Below are 18098 nucleotides of genomic sequence, written 5' to 3' on the forward strand. Positions count from 1 at the left end.
ATAGATGGGGGCTTACACCATCAGCTCCCCTGGTTCTTAGGCATTTGGACTCAGACTGGGTTTCCTGGTTCTCCAGACTGCAGACAGAAGCTCATGGGACTTCTCAGCCTCCATTACTACTTGAGTCAATTCTTATCAATTTCTCTGTTTCTCTATCTCTCTCCCATTGGTTCTGCTTCTCTAGAGAACTCTAATACAACCCATGTAAAGACTGATATTTTTTATTGTACATGAATCGTCCTTGATATTCTGTTATTAGGCACATCTCCCCCAACCAGCTTAGCCATTTTGGAGAGCAGTGGTTCCAACCAGAGGAATGGAGGGAGAAGACACATGAGAATCACTTGATGACCTTTTTTGAACTACAGAAGTTCCATATGCAGCAACCCCCCCCCTTCCCCAACAAACCCTCACCCTATCTGGGTAGGGGAGGAAATGTCCAAATTGATTCAGGTTCCCAGATGTTCCTGATACATTTCCCCCATGCACTTCCACTATCCCCAAGCCATGTACACATGTACCTCCATTTAGAGAAAGTCAGTTCTAGCTTTTCATTTTAATAAATGCTGATCTTCCTAGAATCTAAATTAAGTGGTATGGCTTTGTGTGGCTAACTTGAACATAAAGACACCCAGACTTCCATCTGTATTGTCTTGTTTTGTTTTGCTTTTGCTTTTTTATGGCAGCACCTGCAGCAGGTGGAAATTTCTGGGCTAGAGGTTGAATTGGAGCTGTAGCTGCAGGCCTGCCCCACAACAATGGCAATGCCAGATCCGAGCTTCATCTGTGACCTGTGCCACATCTTGCAGCAATGCTGGATCCTTAACCCACTGAGTGAGGCCAGGGATCCAACCTACATGTTCACAGACACTCTGTTGGGTTCTTAACCCACTGAGCCACAAAAGGAACTCCAACCACCTGTACTGTATATTAAATAAAATAAATAATTATCCTCAGCACTTTACAGATGAGTTTTGACTGAAGATGACGTACATACTTACCCATTTATGTTTAATTGTCTTTTTTTTTTCTGTCTTTTTAGGGCCACACCTGTGGCATATGGAGGTTCCCAGGCTAGGGGTCGAATCGGAGCTGTGGCTGCCGGCCTACACCACAGCACAGCAACCAGATCCAAGCTGTGTCTGCGACCTACACCACAGCTCACAGCAATGCAGGATCCTTAACCCACTGAGTAAGGCCAGGGATCGAACCTACAACCTCATGGTTCCTAGTCAGATTCCTTTCCTCTGTGGCACGATGAGAACTCTTTTTTTTTTTTTTTTTTCACTGTGTCATTTTCAGGCTTTGACTTCTAGAACATAGTACACAGCTTACCTTCACGTTTTATTAGAGTGTAAGTGTCACAGAGCAGCACTGCCCCACGAGCAGTGATGGAAATGTTCTCTGTCTGCTGTGTCCAGTACGGTGCTCTAGACACACGTGGTTCTGAGCACTTGAAATGTAGCCGGTGAGACTGAGCAACTAAATTTTTAATTGCATGTCATTTTAATGAATTTAAATTTAAATAGCCGCATGTGACTAGAGGCTGCTGTATTGGAATGGCTAAGTACAGTGTGGAGAAACATCCTTCCTTTTTTCCTTTTCAGCCAAAACACTGTAGAACTAGGACCCATTCCATTTTTTTTTATATTACTGTCCATAAAATCCAAAACATAAACGAAAACACTGTAAGAGCCCAGAAGATACTCTACCATGCTTAACATTTCCACTGGGGAATGCAGTCTTAACGAAAAAGAAAATTCTGACCCAGGATAGATGAAGCGAGTAGCCAGGAAAGAGATATTCCCAAGGGGAGCTCCCTGGCACATTCCTAGTTGTCTGTGAGACACGGAGCAGAGAGAGACTGTCAAGGAGAGAGAAATTCCCCCTCGGAGGAATGTGTTTTTAGCCACCTGTCACCCCAGAGGGAGGACGGGATGGCAATGTTAAATTGGTGAGATTGTAAAACAAGGAACTTAACTACCATATGAAGCCAGCAGAGGTGTTTAAAGTGCATTTTAACTGATGGAACTTCATTGCTAAAATCCAGATGGGGACGGGTGCTGCTTAGGTGGCAGATTCAAAACCTGAGTTGCTTTAGTTTTAGAAAACTGGCTTAAAAAAAAAAAATACCATTCCTAGAGTTCCTGTCGTGGCGCAGCAGAAACAAATCCAACTAGGAACCATGAGGATGCAGGTTCGATCCCTGGCCTTGCACGATGCGTTAAGGATCTGGCGTTGCCATGAACTGTGGTGTAGGTCACAGATGTGGCTCGGATCCTGTGTTGCTGTGGCTGTGGTGTAGGCTGGCATCTGTAGCTCCAATTCGACTCCTAGCCTGGGAACCTCCATATGCCATGGGTGAGGCCCTAAAAAGAAAAAAAAAAAAAAAAAAAAAAAAAACCATTCCTGAGTTCCGCCATGGTGCAGTGGGTTAAGAATCCGACTGCAGTGGCTCAGGTTGATGTGGATGTGGTGGTTTGACCCCGGGCCCAGTGCAATGGGTTAAAGGATCTGGTATTGCTGCAGCAATGGTGTAAGTCACAGCTATGGCTCGGGTTCCGGCCCTGGCCCAAGAACTTCCATATGCCATGGGTTCAGCCTTCAAAATAAATAAATAAATTTAAAAATTTTTTTAATTGAAATACCATTCCACAAGAGCAGAATTGTGCTGAATTTTCATCTAAAGCAAATATTAAGAAAATTACAAAGTGACCCTAGATTCAGAAAGAGAAAGATAGGGTAAGGGGGGAACAGGACAGGCAGGGCCCGTTACAAAAATGTGAACTAAAAAGTCCATCCTACACAAAAGAACTAGCTACCAGAGGTGCGATGATGGAAGGAATCTAAACTGCAGAAGTTCATTCATGGGCTCAGAGGAGAGAGCAGAGATGGATTCTGAGCTAGGTCACTGTTTCTCAAAGCAGATTTCAGGGACATGGGCTTGCAGGGAGATGAGGGTCTTTGGGTTTAATAGGAACGTTTAGGTTTTGTGCTTTTGTGTTACTGATTATAAAGCTAAAACTTATCTTTTCTCAGTGAGACTTCTCAGTGGAAAATCATGTTCCAATAGTTCCCGTTATGGCTCAGTGGGTTAAGAACCTGACATAGTGTCCATGAGGATGCAGGTTCAATCCCTGGCCTTGCTCAGTGGGTTAAGGATCCAGTGTCGCTGCAGCATAGGTTGCAGATGCGGCTCAGATCCCATGTTTCTGTGGCTGTGGCGTAGGCCGGCAGCTGCAGCTCCGATTGGACCCCTAGCCTGGGAACTTCCACATGCTGCAGGTGCGGCCCTAAAAAGAAAAAAGGAAGGGAGGAGGGAGAGAGGAAGGGAGGAAAGAAGAAAGGAAGGAAAGGAGGAAGGGAGAAAGGAAGAGAGAAATATTCCAAGGAGGAGACTTCAGCTTTCTTAAGTACATGTTTCTCAAATGCTAGTTAAGAGGATTTGTCATAGGTCTTAGAAGACTACTTTCCTTTAAAGGGGTCCATAGTTTGTTCAAATTTGGGGATCAGTGACCTAGAAACAAACCACACAGATCATTTGACTTCTATCTTGTTGGAGGGATTATGGAGATTTCCTAACTTTGCCCTTAGCTTGCTTATGAAGAGATTAAACCTTTCTAAACTCAAGGGGCAGGCTGGGCTTCCTATTCCTGTTATACTCCCTGATGGTAGTCCTTGCTCCGAAAACTGGGCTTTTCTACAGCAAATGGAAAGCGGTGTGCTGGGACTGTCCTGCACAATGAGTCAAGAGGTCAGCCTCCAGCCCCGACTCTCCAACTGGCCCTCACTTGTCCTCTCTGAGCCTCATCTGTAAAATGAAACAGTGGACTGGATAATTGATTACCAAGGTCATGTCCAGCCTAGATTTCTAACTACAAACTACAGCACCATCTTGTATATCTTCTCGGAAAGGCCTCTCAAGGGAAAATAGTTTTCACTAGGACTCTCTTTTGTTTCCGTTCTTTTCATTGTTACCCTCCACCACGGAGCAACCGGAGGCCCAGGAGGTGAGGCATTTGAAGGAAAAAAAAATCAGTCAACACTCAGCGGTCCATCTATTATCTGCTACCACCTAGGGAAGCGGGAAATGAAACTGTAGAACCCAGACTCGCAGGACTCAGTGCAAATCACCCAGATATAAAAGAAATACTCAGAGGGATATCTGGACTGGTTTCTATAAAGTTTCAAATGAATGAGACTGCTCTTCACTAAGTGTGAGTTAATCACATCTAGACATAAAAACTATTTCTGTTTTTATGTTTTGAGCGCTAGAGATAAAAGCACTTAATGAATGGACTCTCAGCCTATTGATTGATCTACTCTGAGAGCAACACATAGATAGCGAGCCCTCTGAACAGTCAATGGTGTCCCATATGAGCAGTGACGGTTAAAGGCCTGTCTGTATCTGTAGCAAAGAGACAGTGTGCTGGCGACACATGTGCATGGCACCACCAAGCCATAACTGCCTTTTGGTAGGGGAAACGCTATTCCTTTTCTCTAAGGACTCCTCTCCTACACTTAGGGAAAGATGCGCAAAAGCTCGCCCCATTGCATCAGCCATGATTGGATTATCATACGTGTGGTCTGCAGGGGAACTCTTGGAGTTCAGAGGAAGCCAAAAGAGGTTTGCCTTGAGACCTGACTACGTGGACAAGACAGGCATAGAGCACCAACATCCTCTAAAGATTACTCCAGCACTAGCCCATCATCTAGCGATAGAACCCATCCTTTTGCATTTTCCCTGCGTGTGCTACCCCCCATGTAGGAAAAATCAGCTGACAACTTACACCTGAAAGTATCTGTCCCACCTTGGGAAAAGATCAGGCCTGGGCCTCAGAGCAGAACTTAGGAGCTTCTGCCATTGAACTCTTTACAAAAACTCACACCATGTAGGGTGACGATGCCACAGCTGGCTTCACTGCACCACGGGTGCCAGCCCTCCAGATGCGGTCTTGTGGCCTCACGGGATCACTGATTCTCTGGGAGATGTGGCATTGCTTGTCCCCTCAGCCAGAAAAATGCAACTGCCTCTGTCTCTTCTGTTAAAAGAATGATCTTCTGGGTGACATGGAATGAAAGCCCTCCAAAGCCAGAGAATGACTTATTTGAAATGGTTCCCTTTAAAATCATCTTGTATTTCCCATTCTGGTTCTAATTTGGCTAATTGCTTAATCATTCTCTTTAAATGTCTCTGTTGCTGCAAACATCAGTTCATTAGACCTCCTTTTTCTGGTTGGAAATCCCTTTGCTTCTGTAAGTATCCCTGCCCCTTCCTCTCATTTGTAATTTTGCCTGAGCAGCACCATGATGACATAAATAGCATCCCTTCAAAGGGGTATTGAACGAATCTAGGTGTCTCTCTGTATTCCAGAGCCCAGGCACTGCAATCTATGTCCTTGAAACAGCACCCGTTACTGGGAAAGATCTAAGGGGGTGTCTTTAAAAAGCCAGCCTCCCTGCCAGACAGATGAAGTGGGGATCACCGGCAGCCATAACCCACCCCTGCAGTGGGGGGCCTGCTGTGCTTGATAGAGTGAGAGGCTACCCGAGAAAGAAGGACCCAGACCCACCCTTTAGGAGCCTACAGGCCAGCGGGCAGCTAGGGTTACATTGACCCAAGAGAATATTATCCAGGTTAAAATTCTGCTCAAAGCAGAGGCCTTCTCAGAGCACAGCAATCTGTGGTTGCATGCATGCATACACACACACACACACACACACACACACACACACACACACACACCCTACTTGGGGGGAGAAAGCACTTCTGTGGAAGCCGAGAACCCTCATGGGGTCTGTACTCCAGGGGTGAGCATGCCCCCCACCCAGACAGCCTATGACTCACCCTTCCTGGCAGAGTCGGTCAAGCCAGGCTGCTAAACAGACCCTGGTGTCTTCCTTGTCATCCTTCCCTTCTGTGTTTGACCAGCCGACGTCTTCCGACATTGCTTTTAATTTCTTATTTGAAATGATGCTTTTAGCACCCAACTTTTCAACTCTACAAAGAATCGCATCGCTTCCTATCAATGCTCACCTCCCAGTAAGGACCAACACAGTCCTCCCTGACTTTGAGGAAGGGAGAAAAGGCGTGAGGAAACTCTAAGTGACAGGGAGAAGCCTCCAGCTTCCACGCTGGAAACCTTCTCAGACCAGTGACGAATAGGAAGTGACATAGTCAGGTAGCAGCCAGATGAGAAAAGTCAGGAGACGGTGAAATGGGAAGCAGGACATTCGAGGTGTCAGAGAGGAAGGAATCGGGCGACGCTGGGTCAGACGGGACAGCCCAGGAACCTGGGTCCCATTGAGTGCCCCATGTTTGTACATAAGACCTGTCTCTGTGTGCAGATGTTCCACCAGGAGATGGAGGTGGGGGAGGGGATTTGCTCTGGGGGCAGGTGAAGAACTAGCAAGACCCTGGCCCTGACCCCCGGGCATGCAGGCTGTGATGGGCAAAGGCAGACTCGGCCCAGGTCATCCTTGGAGCACTTTACTTGCAAGTTCCTTTTAGACTGAGGTCCCATACTCCTTGACCACAGTATCCTACCCAGAGAGGTCAAAGCTGACAGAATGGTTCTGACAAAGGATGGAGGGGAGATGTCTGCCCTAGTGTGCTACTTGGTACAGTTAGAACACATCAAACGCCATCAGTCCGAAGGAACAGCTGATGATGTGTACACAGCCTTGAATTGTCCACCGTGAACCACGCCTCGGGATTGCCATTGATCCATGTGTGTGCTGTTGTTTTTATTTATCTTTCTTAAAAAGCTAATTAGGGAGTTCCTGCTGTGGCATTGCCGGTTCAATCCCCAGCCTGGCCCTGGACCAGGAACTTACATATGCCATGGATGCAATTGAAAATGGAAAAAAAAAAAAAAAAAGCTTTGCGATATAAAATGATATCCTTGAAGAATTGTAACAACACATAAAATGTTGCTTAACTTGTGCATTTCTAACTTTGTCTTTTTTTTCTCCTGAATATTTTGATTTCTTCTATTGTTTTTCTTATTAAGCATCTAAAATTCTCACTGAGTCCTTGGCTTCCTGTTGATTTTTGATTATCTAACCTGGGTGGTATTGCCTGAGGAAGCCAAAGATCAAAATAACAATAATACGAGTTCCCACTGTCGCACAACAGGATCACCAGTGTCTCTGCAGTGGCAGGGATGCAAGTTCGATCCCCAGCCTAGCACAGTGGGTTAAGAATCCAGCGTTTCTACAGCTGCGGCATTGGTCACAACTCCAGCTCAGATTCAATCCCTAGCCCAGGAACTCCATATGCTGCAAGGCAGCCAAAAGAAGAAAAAAAAATGATGGCTAATACTTAGGTAATACTTAGCATTGAATAGGACTGTTCCAGGTGTTTTACATGTACTCATTCATTCCATCCTCACCACAGTCTTATGAAGTGCTAAGATTAGACCCATTTTATAGATGAGGAAATTGAGGCACAGAGAGATAAGACAATGCCCAGAGTCACACAGCTACAAGCGGCAAAACCCAGTTATGAAACCACATCTGGCTCTCAGAACCGTGCTTCTCACCGCTATAAATCATCATATGTATCTCTCTGCACACCAGAATGTGATGGCCAGAAATGACATTGTTGTGTTTAACTTTTAAAAATAAAGTGCGAGCTCTTCATGTATTTGACCTTTAACCATTCTGTTTTTCCCTCCCAAACTCTCAGATGATGGAAATGCTTAAAGCACACTCAGGTAGTGTGAGACCACGCCATGTAAGTGTGAGCATGGCTCCCCATGGGTCTGGCTGTGTCTCGTGCGCTTCTGCCTTCCATCCCCGCATGTTTGCTCCGCGCTTCTGATTCCTGCTTTTGCCGCTTGGCACTGGGGCCGCATGAACTGTCACTTTCCAGCCATAGAGCTTGTGTCTTTGTTCCTGATTTTATATTTGTGTTTTCTCTCTCCCACAATTCCCGGAGCTGTCAGCCGGGCATCTCCCTGGAAAGGAGCTGGGGACACTGGGGAATGCGTTTGGTTATTGTTCTCTGACAATGAACCCTCCTCTCGTCAGAGTTCAGGATCCTGGGCCTGTGTCCACTTTCTCACAGCAGCATTCTGCCCCTCAGGCAGGCCATGGTCGCCCATGGCACCTTTGCTATGCCAGGTTCTTCTGGGGCCACCAGCCTAAACAGATGATTGCTCTGAGTCTTTGCAGGAGTGGATGCCATGTGATAATCAGTACCGTGTGACAGGTCTAACATGAGCCATGGAGACAAACAGTAGGAATCTTCCCATTTGTTTATTGTTTTCTCTGATATATATGATGGACACATATACACATATCGAACAAAACTGTGATTATGAACGAGAAAGGATAATGAGTTTTTTCCCTTTTGTAGTAAATTATAATTGATTTAACGATAATGGTTTTTAAGCCAAACATGGGTCATACTGGCCCTTCATTGTATACACACGCATACACACAATCCCTTTTGGTGTTCCTTGAATCTACATAAACTAGGTTTCTCCTTTGAGTAAACTTCAGTGTGTGATGAACTAAATTCACAGAATAAACAAATGGGGAGCAGGAACCTGTGCCTGACAAAGAGAATCTTGTCTCGCTGTACAGGCTTTCCCCACTGACCATGATTTCAGGATTGTAACCTCCTCTTGTTCTCAACCTCCTTGAGGTTGCAAGTGTGTGTCGGAAGGGAACTAGTGAGGGAGGAACTTGACAAGTGAGCTGCCAGAGAGGACAAGACTTTAAAATTGCAGGAGTTCTCATGAGATGTGACTGAGCACTGAGTCCCCTGTGGTGTTGGGACCCCAACCCAGCATTTACACTTGCACAAGCCTGGGCCTGACAAGCCCTTAGAGACCCACTCCAAACCCCTTAAGTCACAGACAATGACTGAGGCTTCCAGAGGGAAAGTACCTTGCCCAGATGAGGCAGAGCCTGGATTAAAACTCAGTTCTCCTGTTTGCATGGAAGCAGTCTATCAGTGTTCTGTCCCTGCTCATTTCTCACTGGGAGGGAACCTGGTACACAGGAAATGAACGAAAAGGTGCCTATCCCAAGAAGGGCCCCCGGAGCCCAGTCCTGGCTCTGCCACAGCACATCTGGGTGAGCTTGGGAAAGTTACCCTGCCCCTCTGGACCTTGGGCTCCTCGTCTCTAAAATGAGTCTGACATCAGATAGTACATGATGTTGAGTGTGATGCTAACCTTGGGCTGTTTCCATGCAGCATCCTCCCAGCAGGGTTTGCTGCCCACTGTAGGATGACAGAAAAAGCTATAGTCAGGCTGTGTAATCGGGGACAGCCTATGGGAGCAAGAGCCCTGCGAGTCTCTGTTGCTACCTGAGGAAAGATATGATGAGATGTAGGTGAGAGGCCAGTACCCTGCCCCCCTTCCACAGACCTGTAACATGGAGGTGGATCATCCCAGATATGTGATTTTGGCAGCCTGGGGTTATCTGGCTGGTATCCGCCTCTCTCCTTTCCAAGACCCTGCCTCTTAGAGCCCTGGCACTTAGGGAGACTCAGCAGGTGAACAAAGTCGCATTTTCTCATTTCAGTGTATCGCTTACTGAGCTAATGGGCAGGGGAGTCGCTGAGGCAGTCCAAGAATCATTTGAAAGCCAATTAAAGCAAGGGTAGCAATCCACACATGCCCCCTTCCAGCAGAGGTGTGGAATACACTCCTTGTTTGCCTAAAATTTGAGAAATGCAGAGGTTAACAAAACGTGCAATTGTCATTTTAACGGGGCTTTCTTTTTCCATGGTTAAGTCCATGAATCCTTTTTCATAAAGCAAAGAATCATCACTGACTTAACATTTGGCCTATGTGGATTTCCACAGATCAAGTTTGGCTTAACATACAACTTTTTTCCAAGCTAGCCCATCAGGTCTGCAGCCATCTTCCCTGGATTTGAGGCTGATTCAAAACTAGGTGGGAAGAGCCGGACCCAGCAGGGTAATAACAGAGATGGATAAGTTCCTGTGCACTTGTTGGGATCTAATGCTCCTGACCAAGTGGTCAGAACTCTGCTAATGCCAGGAAATATTACCAGGATAAATTTTCAGCGCTAGCATTTTGGTGGCGTGGGGGCTGTGCAGGCAGCAAATCTGGCTGGAAGGGTTGTACTAGAGGGCTCTTAAAGCTGCATTTGTGGCGTGCTTCACTTAAGACTGAAAAATGCCAATCAACCATGTCACTGGGAGGGAGCAGTTGTTGGAAATTTTGTACAGAACTGGGCCCCTTGTCAACTCTCATTGCCGTGGTGTTACATTCCTTCTCCCATGATGCCTGTAGTGCAACTTGAAGAGGAACGGTACATCCTTGGGCACCCAAGCAAGACCCGTTGTCATGTTGAAGATACTGGACAGGCAGGCAGAGGTCATGAGAAGAGCCTGGAGGCCTATGGAAAAGGCACTTTTCTGGCTTCTTCCAGGTTCTTCCTCGCCCCTTCCTGAAATAATCATTGTCCTGCTGAGACCTCTAGTGGCCATACTGGTAACTACAGGAGTCTGAAGCAGGAGGGAAGGAAGCCGTCACTGTGGGCTCTCCCAAGCCACAGCCAAGCACATCCACAGAGGTCTTTGGAGTCCTCAGCATGAAACTCTTTGTCAGCAGAGGAAAGAGAGCATCACATACCTAAAGACTCTGAAATGGCCCAGGGCCTGGTGGCCTGTTGCCATGAGAACATGCCTAGCTGCCTATTAGCCATGGTGATGAGGACTCTGCCCTCTTTTGTGCTTCTGGTTTATCCTGGCTTAGTTCTGGGATCCACTGGAAGTGCTAGATTTGGCCAATCCTTCATGCCTTGCCCTAAAACAAACCTATCATCCCACTGTTCCCCGAAACCAAACTGAGCTCCCGAGAGTCTGAAGAGTCAGCGGCCAGAATCCTTCTTATCTGGCAGACACACATACCAACCCATATTTGTCCCCGGGGTCCCTGTGTAGACCTGGCTGGCTTGGGGGCCAGGTGGCCTGGCACTGCTTCCCTAGACATTCATCTCCCAAAGGGACAGAACACCAGCCCTCCACTGCTACAGCCTCCCACACTCTGATCCTTGGGGCTTCCTGAGAACAGTGAGTTACACCTGACTGGCACAAGGCTAAATTGTTTTAATTGGTCTAACCCAGTAGTTTTCAAAGTGTGGTCCCCAGACCAGCAGCATCACCATCACCCAGGAACTTGTTAGAAATGCATGTTTTTGGAATTTCCATTGTGGCTCAGCGAGTTAAAGTTCTGACTACTATCCATGAGGATATGGGTTCAATCCCTGGCCTCACTCAGTGGGTTAAGGATCTGGCATTGCCTTGAGCTGTGGTGTAGGTCGCAGTTATATCTTGGATCCCGAGTTGCTGTGGCTGTGGCTGTGGCATAGGCCAGCAGCTGCAGCACCTATTCAGCCCCTAACCTGGAAACTTCCATATGCCATAGGTGCAGCATTAAAAAAGAAAAGAAATACAGGTTCTCAGGCCCTGTGCTAGACCTACTGAATCAGAAACTCTGTGAGTGGAGACCAGCCACCTGTGTTTTATAGGCTTCCAGGTGCCTCTGAGGCTCAGTAAGCTTTGAGACCCTCTGCCCCAAGCACTGATTCACAAATGTCAGTATGTACATGATGACAAACTCTCAGCTTAGTTAATTTGGCCTCCCCCACGGCATGCGAAAGTCCCCAGGCCAGGAATTGAACCTGCACCGTAGCAGTGACAATGCTGGATCCTTAACCCACGGAACCACCAGGGAACGCCCTCTCAGCTTATGTAAATGTGGATGCTGATCCCTCAGCCACAGAGATTTAGTAGTTCTTCAGTAGGGATGTGGAAATCTGATTCTGAAACCATCACTCCATGTAATTCTGATGCAGTTAGATCCACACACCACTGTTTTGAGGAAATCTGTTCTGAAATGAGCAGGGCCACCTTCACCAGCAGAGTTTAGCTTTCTCTCTTGACTTAAAGATAAATACTGTTCTCCCATCTCACTAGCCATGAGAAAAACCTCAGAAAACGTATCAGATGCTCCAAGTCTTTGAAGGGGGTCATACTGTTCCCTCAGCAAATGAGCTTTAGCAAATTCCATGAGGAAAATCTTAGTGGAATCTGTATCACAGTACAAATGTGGAATCTTTCTCTGGAAAGAGATGCTAATCACTGAGGGAAGAGAAAGAACAGGAAACCTGCGGCTCCCTGGGAGTCTGGCACTCTGGGTGATGTGCCAGGCTCGACCAACAAGCGTGTGCCATCTCTGGGCAGAGAGTCCATCAGATAACAAGGTGCCCTTCTCGAACAATATCAGATTTAGTGGTACTGTCACAACAAGACCCAAGGCACTGGTTCATTAGAATACTGCTGGGAGGGGAGTTCCCGTCGTGGCTCAGTGGTTAACGAATCCGACTAGGAACCATGAGGTTGCGGTTCGATCCCTGGCCTTGCCCAGTGGGTTAAGGATCCAGCGTTGCCGTGAGCTGTGGTATAGGTTGCAGACGCAGCTTGGATCTCAAGTTGCTGTGGTTGTGGCTGTGGCCAGCGGCTACAGCTCTGATTGGACCCCTAGCCTGGGAATCTCCATATGCCGCAGGTGCGGCCCTAGAAAAGGCACAAAAAAAAAAAAAAAAAGAATGCTGCCAGGAGGAAACGGTTTTGAGGTTATGAGGACACTGGGCTTGTATACCCTCTGCATTGATCACCCTGGAAAAAGTAGAGCTCATTTATGTGAAGATTCTTGCAAATGAAAAGTCCCAACTCTTCTCAATCCAGCGCTGGGTCCAAGCTCAGGGCTGGGGGGAAAGTGCCATCGTTCATCCTCTGTCTCATTTAACCACCACCCCCCGCCCCAGTTCTTTCCAGAGCACCCACACCTTCACAGGGCACTAAATCATTGGGCTGTGCTCTGGGAAGACTCATAAGCAGAATCACATTTTCAAGGATCTGATGGGAGCAGAACAAGAGGTGTGATGCTGACAATCTGTCGCCACCTAGGATTCTCAGTCCTTATCCAGGCACCTGAGTGCTCGGGGATCATCCGTTTAGGGGCAACAGCTTTGCCAGGTCAAGCCTCTGGTCTTTGAAATCACATGGGTAAAGCAGGCAAAACGCTGGCTCTCTGGCTCCCTCCCTTCCTTCCTCCACTCTTCATTGCCACCTTCTTTCTATCTTCTTCCCCTGACCCATGTCCCATGCTCCCTTTGCCACCTTTCCTCTGTTTCTATGAACTTCTCCAGCTTTCACCCCTCTTCTTTCTTCTCGTTGGGCCTCCCATAATCCTGAAAAGCATCCCTGCCTTCACCCTACCCAGGAGCTCAAAGAGCCTCACCAGCATTAACTGCTGAAGCCACCGGCATCCTGCCAGGCAGCGAATGTCACCTTAATTTGCTATAAAGCATAATTAAAAGACAGATCTCCCATCTCCCCTGGCTGAGACAGTGGGAGACAGAAAGAAAGTAAGGAAGGGAAGAGCAGCAAGGAAAAGCCCCAGGGAAGCCACAGATAGTGTCAAATTTTAACCTCACTCTGGGTCTAGGAATGCAGCCTGCACTGCCCCATCAGTTGGGGGCCAGGCCACTGCCCTGGACTTAAAATCCTGAATCAGCAAGAAAGAGAGGAGGAGGAAGAAAAGAAAAAGAGGGTGATGCTAAACATAGGGCAGTAGTAAAGACAAGGGAAGGCTCTTGTCCAGAGAATAAATAAATAAATCCATACTTCCTAGAGATGTTCCTGGGTCAGGAAGGACCCAGTTTTGTAGCTGGGAATGAGGGAGGCCAACCTTGCTGGTGGGCCGTGCCAATTTTCCTCTTTATCCTTGTTCTTTGCTCTTGTACCCAGGGCACCATGAGTGCAGGACCAGTGTAATCCTACAGGGGTCCAAGCTCCAAAGGGCCCTGTGCTGGGGTTTGAATGCTCCACAGCCCCAGGAGGTGAAGTCTGATGGGCCAGTGGTGAACAGAGCATGCAGAGTGGTGGGGAGGCTCGGAGACTATTCAGGGTGCCCTGCTTCCTGCTGCTTCCCCCTCCCTCCTCCCTCTCCCCACCCCCACCCTGTGGCGCCGGCTCCCCGAGGATGGGTTCTCTGCCCAGTTGCCTGCCCCCTGGAACCTGGTTCCTCCCCTCCTTCTGTCTGCCCTGTGACCACCGGCACCTTCTGCCCCAGGAAGGGCACAGATGCAGGTGGGGAAGGTCACAGTGGGTGCAACTATCCTACAGTATCTTGGGGCAGGTCATAGCAGGGGCTGTGCCACCCAAGACAGGTGGTGCTGCAATGGGTCTGTGGGCACCGGGTAGGAGGTCACAACGCAATGAGGAAGGAACCTGTCGCCCACCCTTGATCCACTGATTTAGTACAGAGGCTGCAGTACCCTGGGGATTACCCATCCACCCATGTATCCCACGGTGGGAAGGGGACATTCCCCAGAGCCTGCCCCAAGGCAGGGAACAATGTGTCCATCCACCAGCTGGTGGGAGGGGGGAAACCAGCTGCAGTCAGGCCTGAGAGGGCACACAGGACAGGGCAGGGCTCCTGGGCACCTATGAGTCTCTAAGCCAGAAGCCCACCCCCAGCCTCTCTCTCGAGCCCGCTCTGTGCCTGGGGGACCCTCTCTTCCTCCCCAACTCTCCTGAATTTGCCTGTGTTTGCTTTTTTCTGGCCAGCTCAAGGCACCCTCCAGGGACACAATATGTTGGTGTGATTTCAATGATTGCACAAATGAGTTCAATGCTCTGAAAATTGCGGAGTTTTTTTAACTATTTAATTTATTGATTTTTTTAACAAGCATTTTATTTTTTTAATTACTCAGTGAATTTTATTGCATTTATAGTTGTACAACAATCATCACAACCTAGTTTTGTAACATTTCCATCCCAAACCCTCAGTGCATCCCCCTACCCATCTCATTCGGAAACCATAAGTTTTTCAAAGTCTGTGAGTCAGTATCTGTTCTGCAAAGAAGTTCATTGTGTCCTTTTTTTAGATTCCACATGTAAGTGAAAGCATTTGATGTTGGTGTCTCATTGTCTGACTGACTTCACTTAGCATGATAATTTCTAGGTCCATCCATGTTGCTGCAAATGCCGTTATTTCTTTCCTTTTAGTGGCTGAGTAATATTCCATTGTGTATATGTACCACATCTTCTTTATCCACTCCTCTGTCAATGGACATTTAGGTTGTTTCCATGTCTTGGCTATTGTATATAGTGCTGCAATGTACATTGGAGTACATGTGTCTTTTCAAGTCATGGTTGAAATTTGCGTTTAAAACAAACCACTGTCGTGGCTTGATGGTTTACAAACCCAACTAGTATCCATGAGGATGAGGGTTCGATCCCTGGCCTTGCTCAGTGGATTAAGGATCCGTCTTTGCCATGAGTTGTGGTTTAGGTCGCAGATAAGGCTCAGATCTGGCATTGCTGTGGCTGTGGTGTAGGCCGGCACCAGCAGCTCTGATTTGACCCCTAGCCTGGGAACCTCCATGTGCCGTGGGTATGGCCCTAAAAGACACAAGATAAATAAATAAATGTTAAAAAATAAAACAGACATGGCATAATGTATAAATGAATGGTAATAGTCATGCCAACCATTTCAATTTTCAATTTTAATTTACCTAGAATGACATTAAATAGCAAATTAAAAACACCATGACCTGGTAGTTGCACAGCAACAGGAGTGTATTGAATGCCACTGAGCTATACGCTCAAAGTGTACGTGTGATATGTATGTGTAAAAAAAAGTTTGTGTCGAATTTTATTTTATGTGCAAATTACCACAATAAGGATAAAAGGAAAAAAAGAAATGAGAAGGCAAGAGCAACCACAGGAAAAAAGAAAAAACTGCCTATTTCAATATCTTTAATGGCACTTTTTTCTGCTTTTTGAACAATTTTCATCTAACGCTGAGCCTGCAAATGACATAGCTCACAGCCCCTTGTGACTTGAAGACAATCACATCAAATCTTATGCAGTGTCAACAGAGAAAATTCTAATCCTGTTTGGGGAAAGGTTCCCAATCTATGACTAAAGGTTATTTTATTTTATTTTATTTTATTTTATTGTCTATCTTTTTAGGGCCGCACCTGCGGCAGATGGAGGTTCCTAGGCTAGAGGTCCAGTTGGAGCTGTAGCCGCTGGGCTACACCAGAGCCACAGCAACGTGGGATCTGAACTGTGTCTGCGACCTACACCACAGCTCACAGCAACAGATCCTAAACCCACTGAGCGAGGTCAGGGATCGAACCAACTGAGCCACTACGGAAACTCCATAAAGTTAATTTAAGCTTAGTATCCATACATCTACAGGAGAAAAAAAAAAAAAGAAAGAAACAGGAGGAAACCTAAGAGGTGGCGGTGGGGGAGGGGAGAGTTTGCTTTTAGATAAGCACCCATCACATTTCTAGGTAACCTCATGTCTGCACTGGGCGGTGTGGAAGTTCCAGAGTAAGGTCAGTTCATTAATTTATGAACAAAGTCCTCAAGAATGTTAACTTCTCACACTCAACACAAATTGTCTGTATTTCCAGTATACTGTGAATGACTTAGGTCATTTATCAGCCTCCTATGTGAAGTCTGGCGCCTCAAAAGATAATTAATAAGCTCGTAACTCCTCAGAGTTTTAGAATGAAAAAGGTAAATAAAGCAGATTTAAGTGCAGAAAATATCATTTCTGGAGCACCGTTTGTCTAGGTAAAATTTGTGGGGCTACATTTTAAGCAAAATTTTTTTGAAAGAGAATATTGCATCTTGACCCTTCGTTCCAGGTTAAGAAAATTTTGTCTAAATCGAGGCCTGCTATGATGCATAAATCCCTCATAATTACTCTCCATGGACGGGTAATGTATCCACTCAAACACACCTTTCTCTGCACCTCGTGAACCCTGGTAAGCTCTTTAGGCAGGCATGGGAAGCTTAATGTATTTCCTGTGAAATCGCTCCATTCTCCTTGATCAGCTTATCCCAGCTTTGCAAATTGAAGAAAAATTTCATTCCTGGCATTAACAGCCTGTTAAATTAGTTCTGATTAATAATTGCCTTTCAAGGCAACATTTTCAACAACAGATTAGTGGGGAAGTGAGAGTGACGCCATGTACCGCCCTGTCGTGATGGAGCAGGCTGGTGGCCTCCACTTGAGGTCGAAGGTAGCATCCAGACTCTGGACCACTTTAATTCCTTAGAAAAATCATGGAGATCCACAGACACGTCTTCCCTGCAGACTGATGGGCCTAGCATTTATTTCCTAGTAATATACTCTTTAATGCTGATCAGGACACATTCTTTTTGGACTTGGAGTGCAACAGCAGGTCATATTCTTATGGTTCACATTAAGCCCTCTTGGATTTTGAATTATTTATAATAGCCTTGCAGAGTATTTCTTCTTTTAATCCTGAAAGAAAAAATACAATCCTCCTGAAATGTCAGACTGAGAAACGGATAGGCTTCTAGCTTAACAATCCAGAAGACTAGTGCTTCTGGATGTTTTTCAGGCATAGAGTTCCAAATAACTCGAGATCTTTGTGGCAAATCTTTTAACCATGTCCATGCTTATGCAACAGCAGAACTTGCTTGGGCCCAGGTTTTCCCAGCCCAATCTAGGACCCAAGATCACTTCAATCCTATCATTCTTTGACCCACTGGAGAAAGAAGAAGGAAACCCAAAAGTAAAAGAACAAAAAGGTTCTTGCCCTTAGAGCAACAGCCATCACATTCTGAAGTAACCAATAGAGTTTCTCAGTGAAGGCTCTTAGATCACAGATGTGGCTTGGATCTGGCTTTAATGTGGCTATGGTGTAGGCTGGCAGCTGAGACTGATTTGACCTCTAGCCTTGGAACCTGCATAGGCTGCAAGTGCAACAGGTATACAAAGGAAAAAAAAAAAAATACTGATGTCTGCTTTCTGCCCAGATCTACCAATTCTGCCCAGATCTACCAATTCTGATTCTTTGGGAATTTTTTAGTTTAACCAGGAGACTCTTAGGTAATAAGATTTGAGAACCACTGACCTCCAAACACTTTCATCAATTTCAGTGAATTATTGTACTTTCAAAGCCTAAGAATTCAATGGTTCCATTGTATGCGTGAGAATCTAAATCCCTTGCTCTGTAAGACTAATTTGTATGCTTTGTAATTCCCAGAGGTT

The 18098-nt window shown here is 46.4% G+C and overlaps 1 protein-coding gene across 3 annotated transcripts in view; it reads left to right on the top strand.

The window, feature by feature from the left end:
- LHFPL3 (lipoma HMGIC fusion partner-like 3) overlaps positions 1-18098 on the top strand; it is a 559023-nt gene that overhangs the window by 502053 nt on the left and 38872 nt on the right. The window contains exon 3 of one of the 3 annotated variants that reach the window (XM_021063499.1): positions 7691-7718. The exons of 1 other annotated variant lie outside the window; for it this stretch is intronic. In XM_021063499.1, the coding sequence (XP_020919158.1) occupies positions 7691-7707 (17 nt within the window). In that variant the 3' untranslated portion in view covers positions 7708-7718. Of the gene's footprint in view, positions 1-7690; positions 7739-18098 lie in introns of all 3 variants that reach the window. One more of the 3 variants, XM_021063498.1, reaches the window with a different exon arrangement.

The sequence above is a fragment of the Sus scrofa genome, chromosome 9 (genome assembly GCF_000003025.6).
Source record: "Sus scrofa isolate TJ Tabasco breed Duroc chromosome 9, Sscrofa11.1, whole genome shotgun sequence".
Classification (NCBI taxonomy): domain Eukaryota; kingdom Metazoa; phylum Chordata; class Mammalia; order Artiodactyla; family Suidae; genus Sus; species Sus scrofa.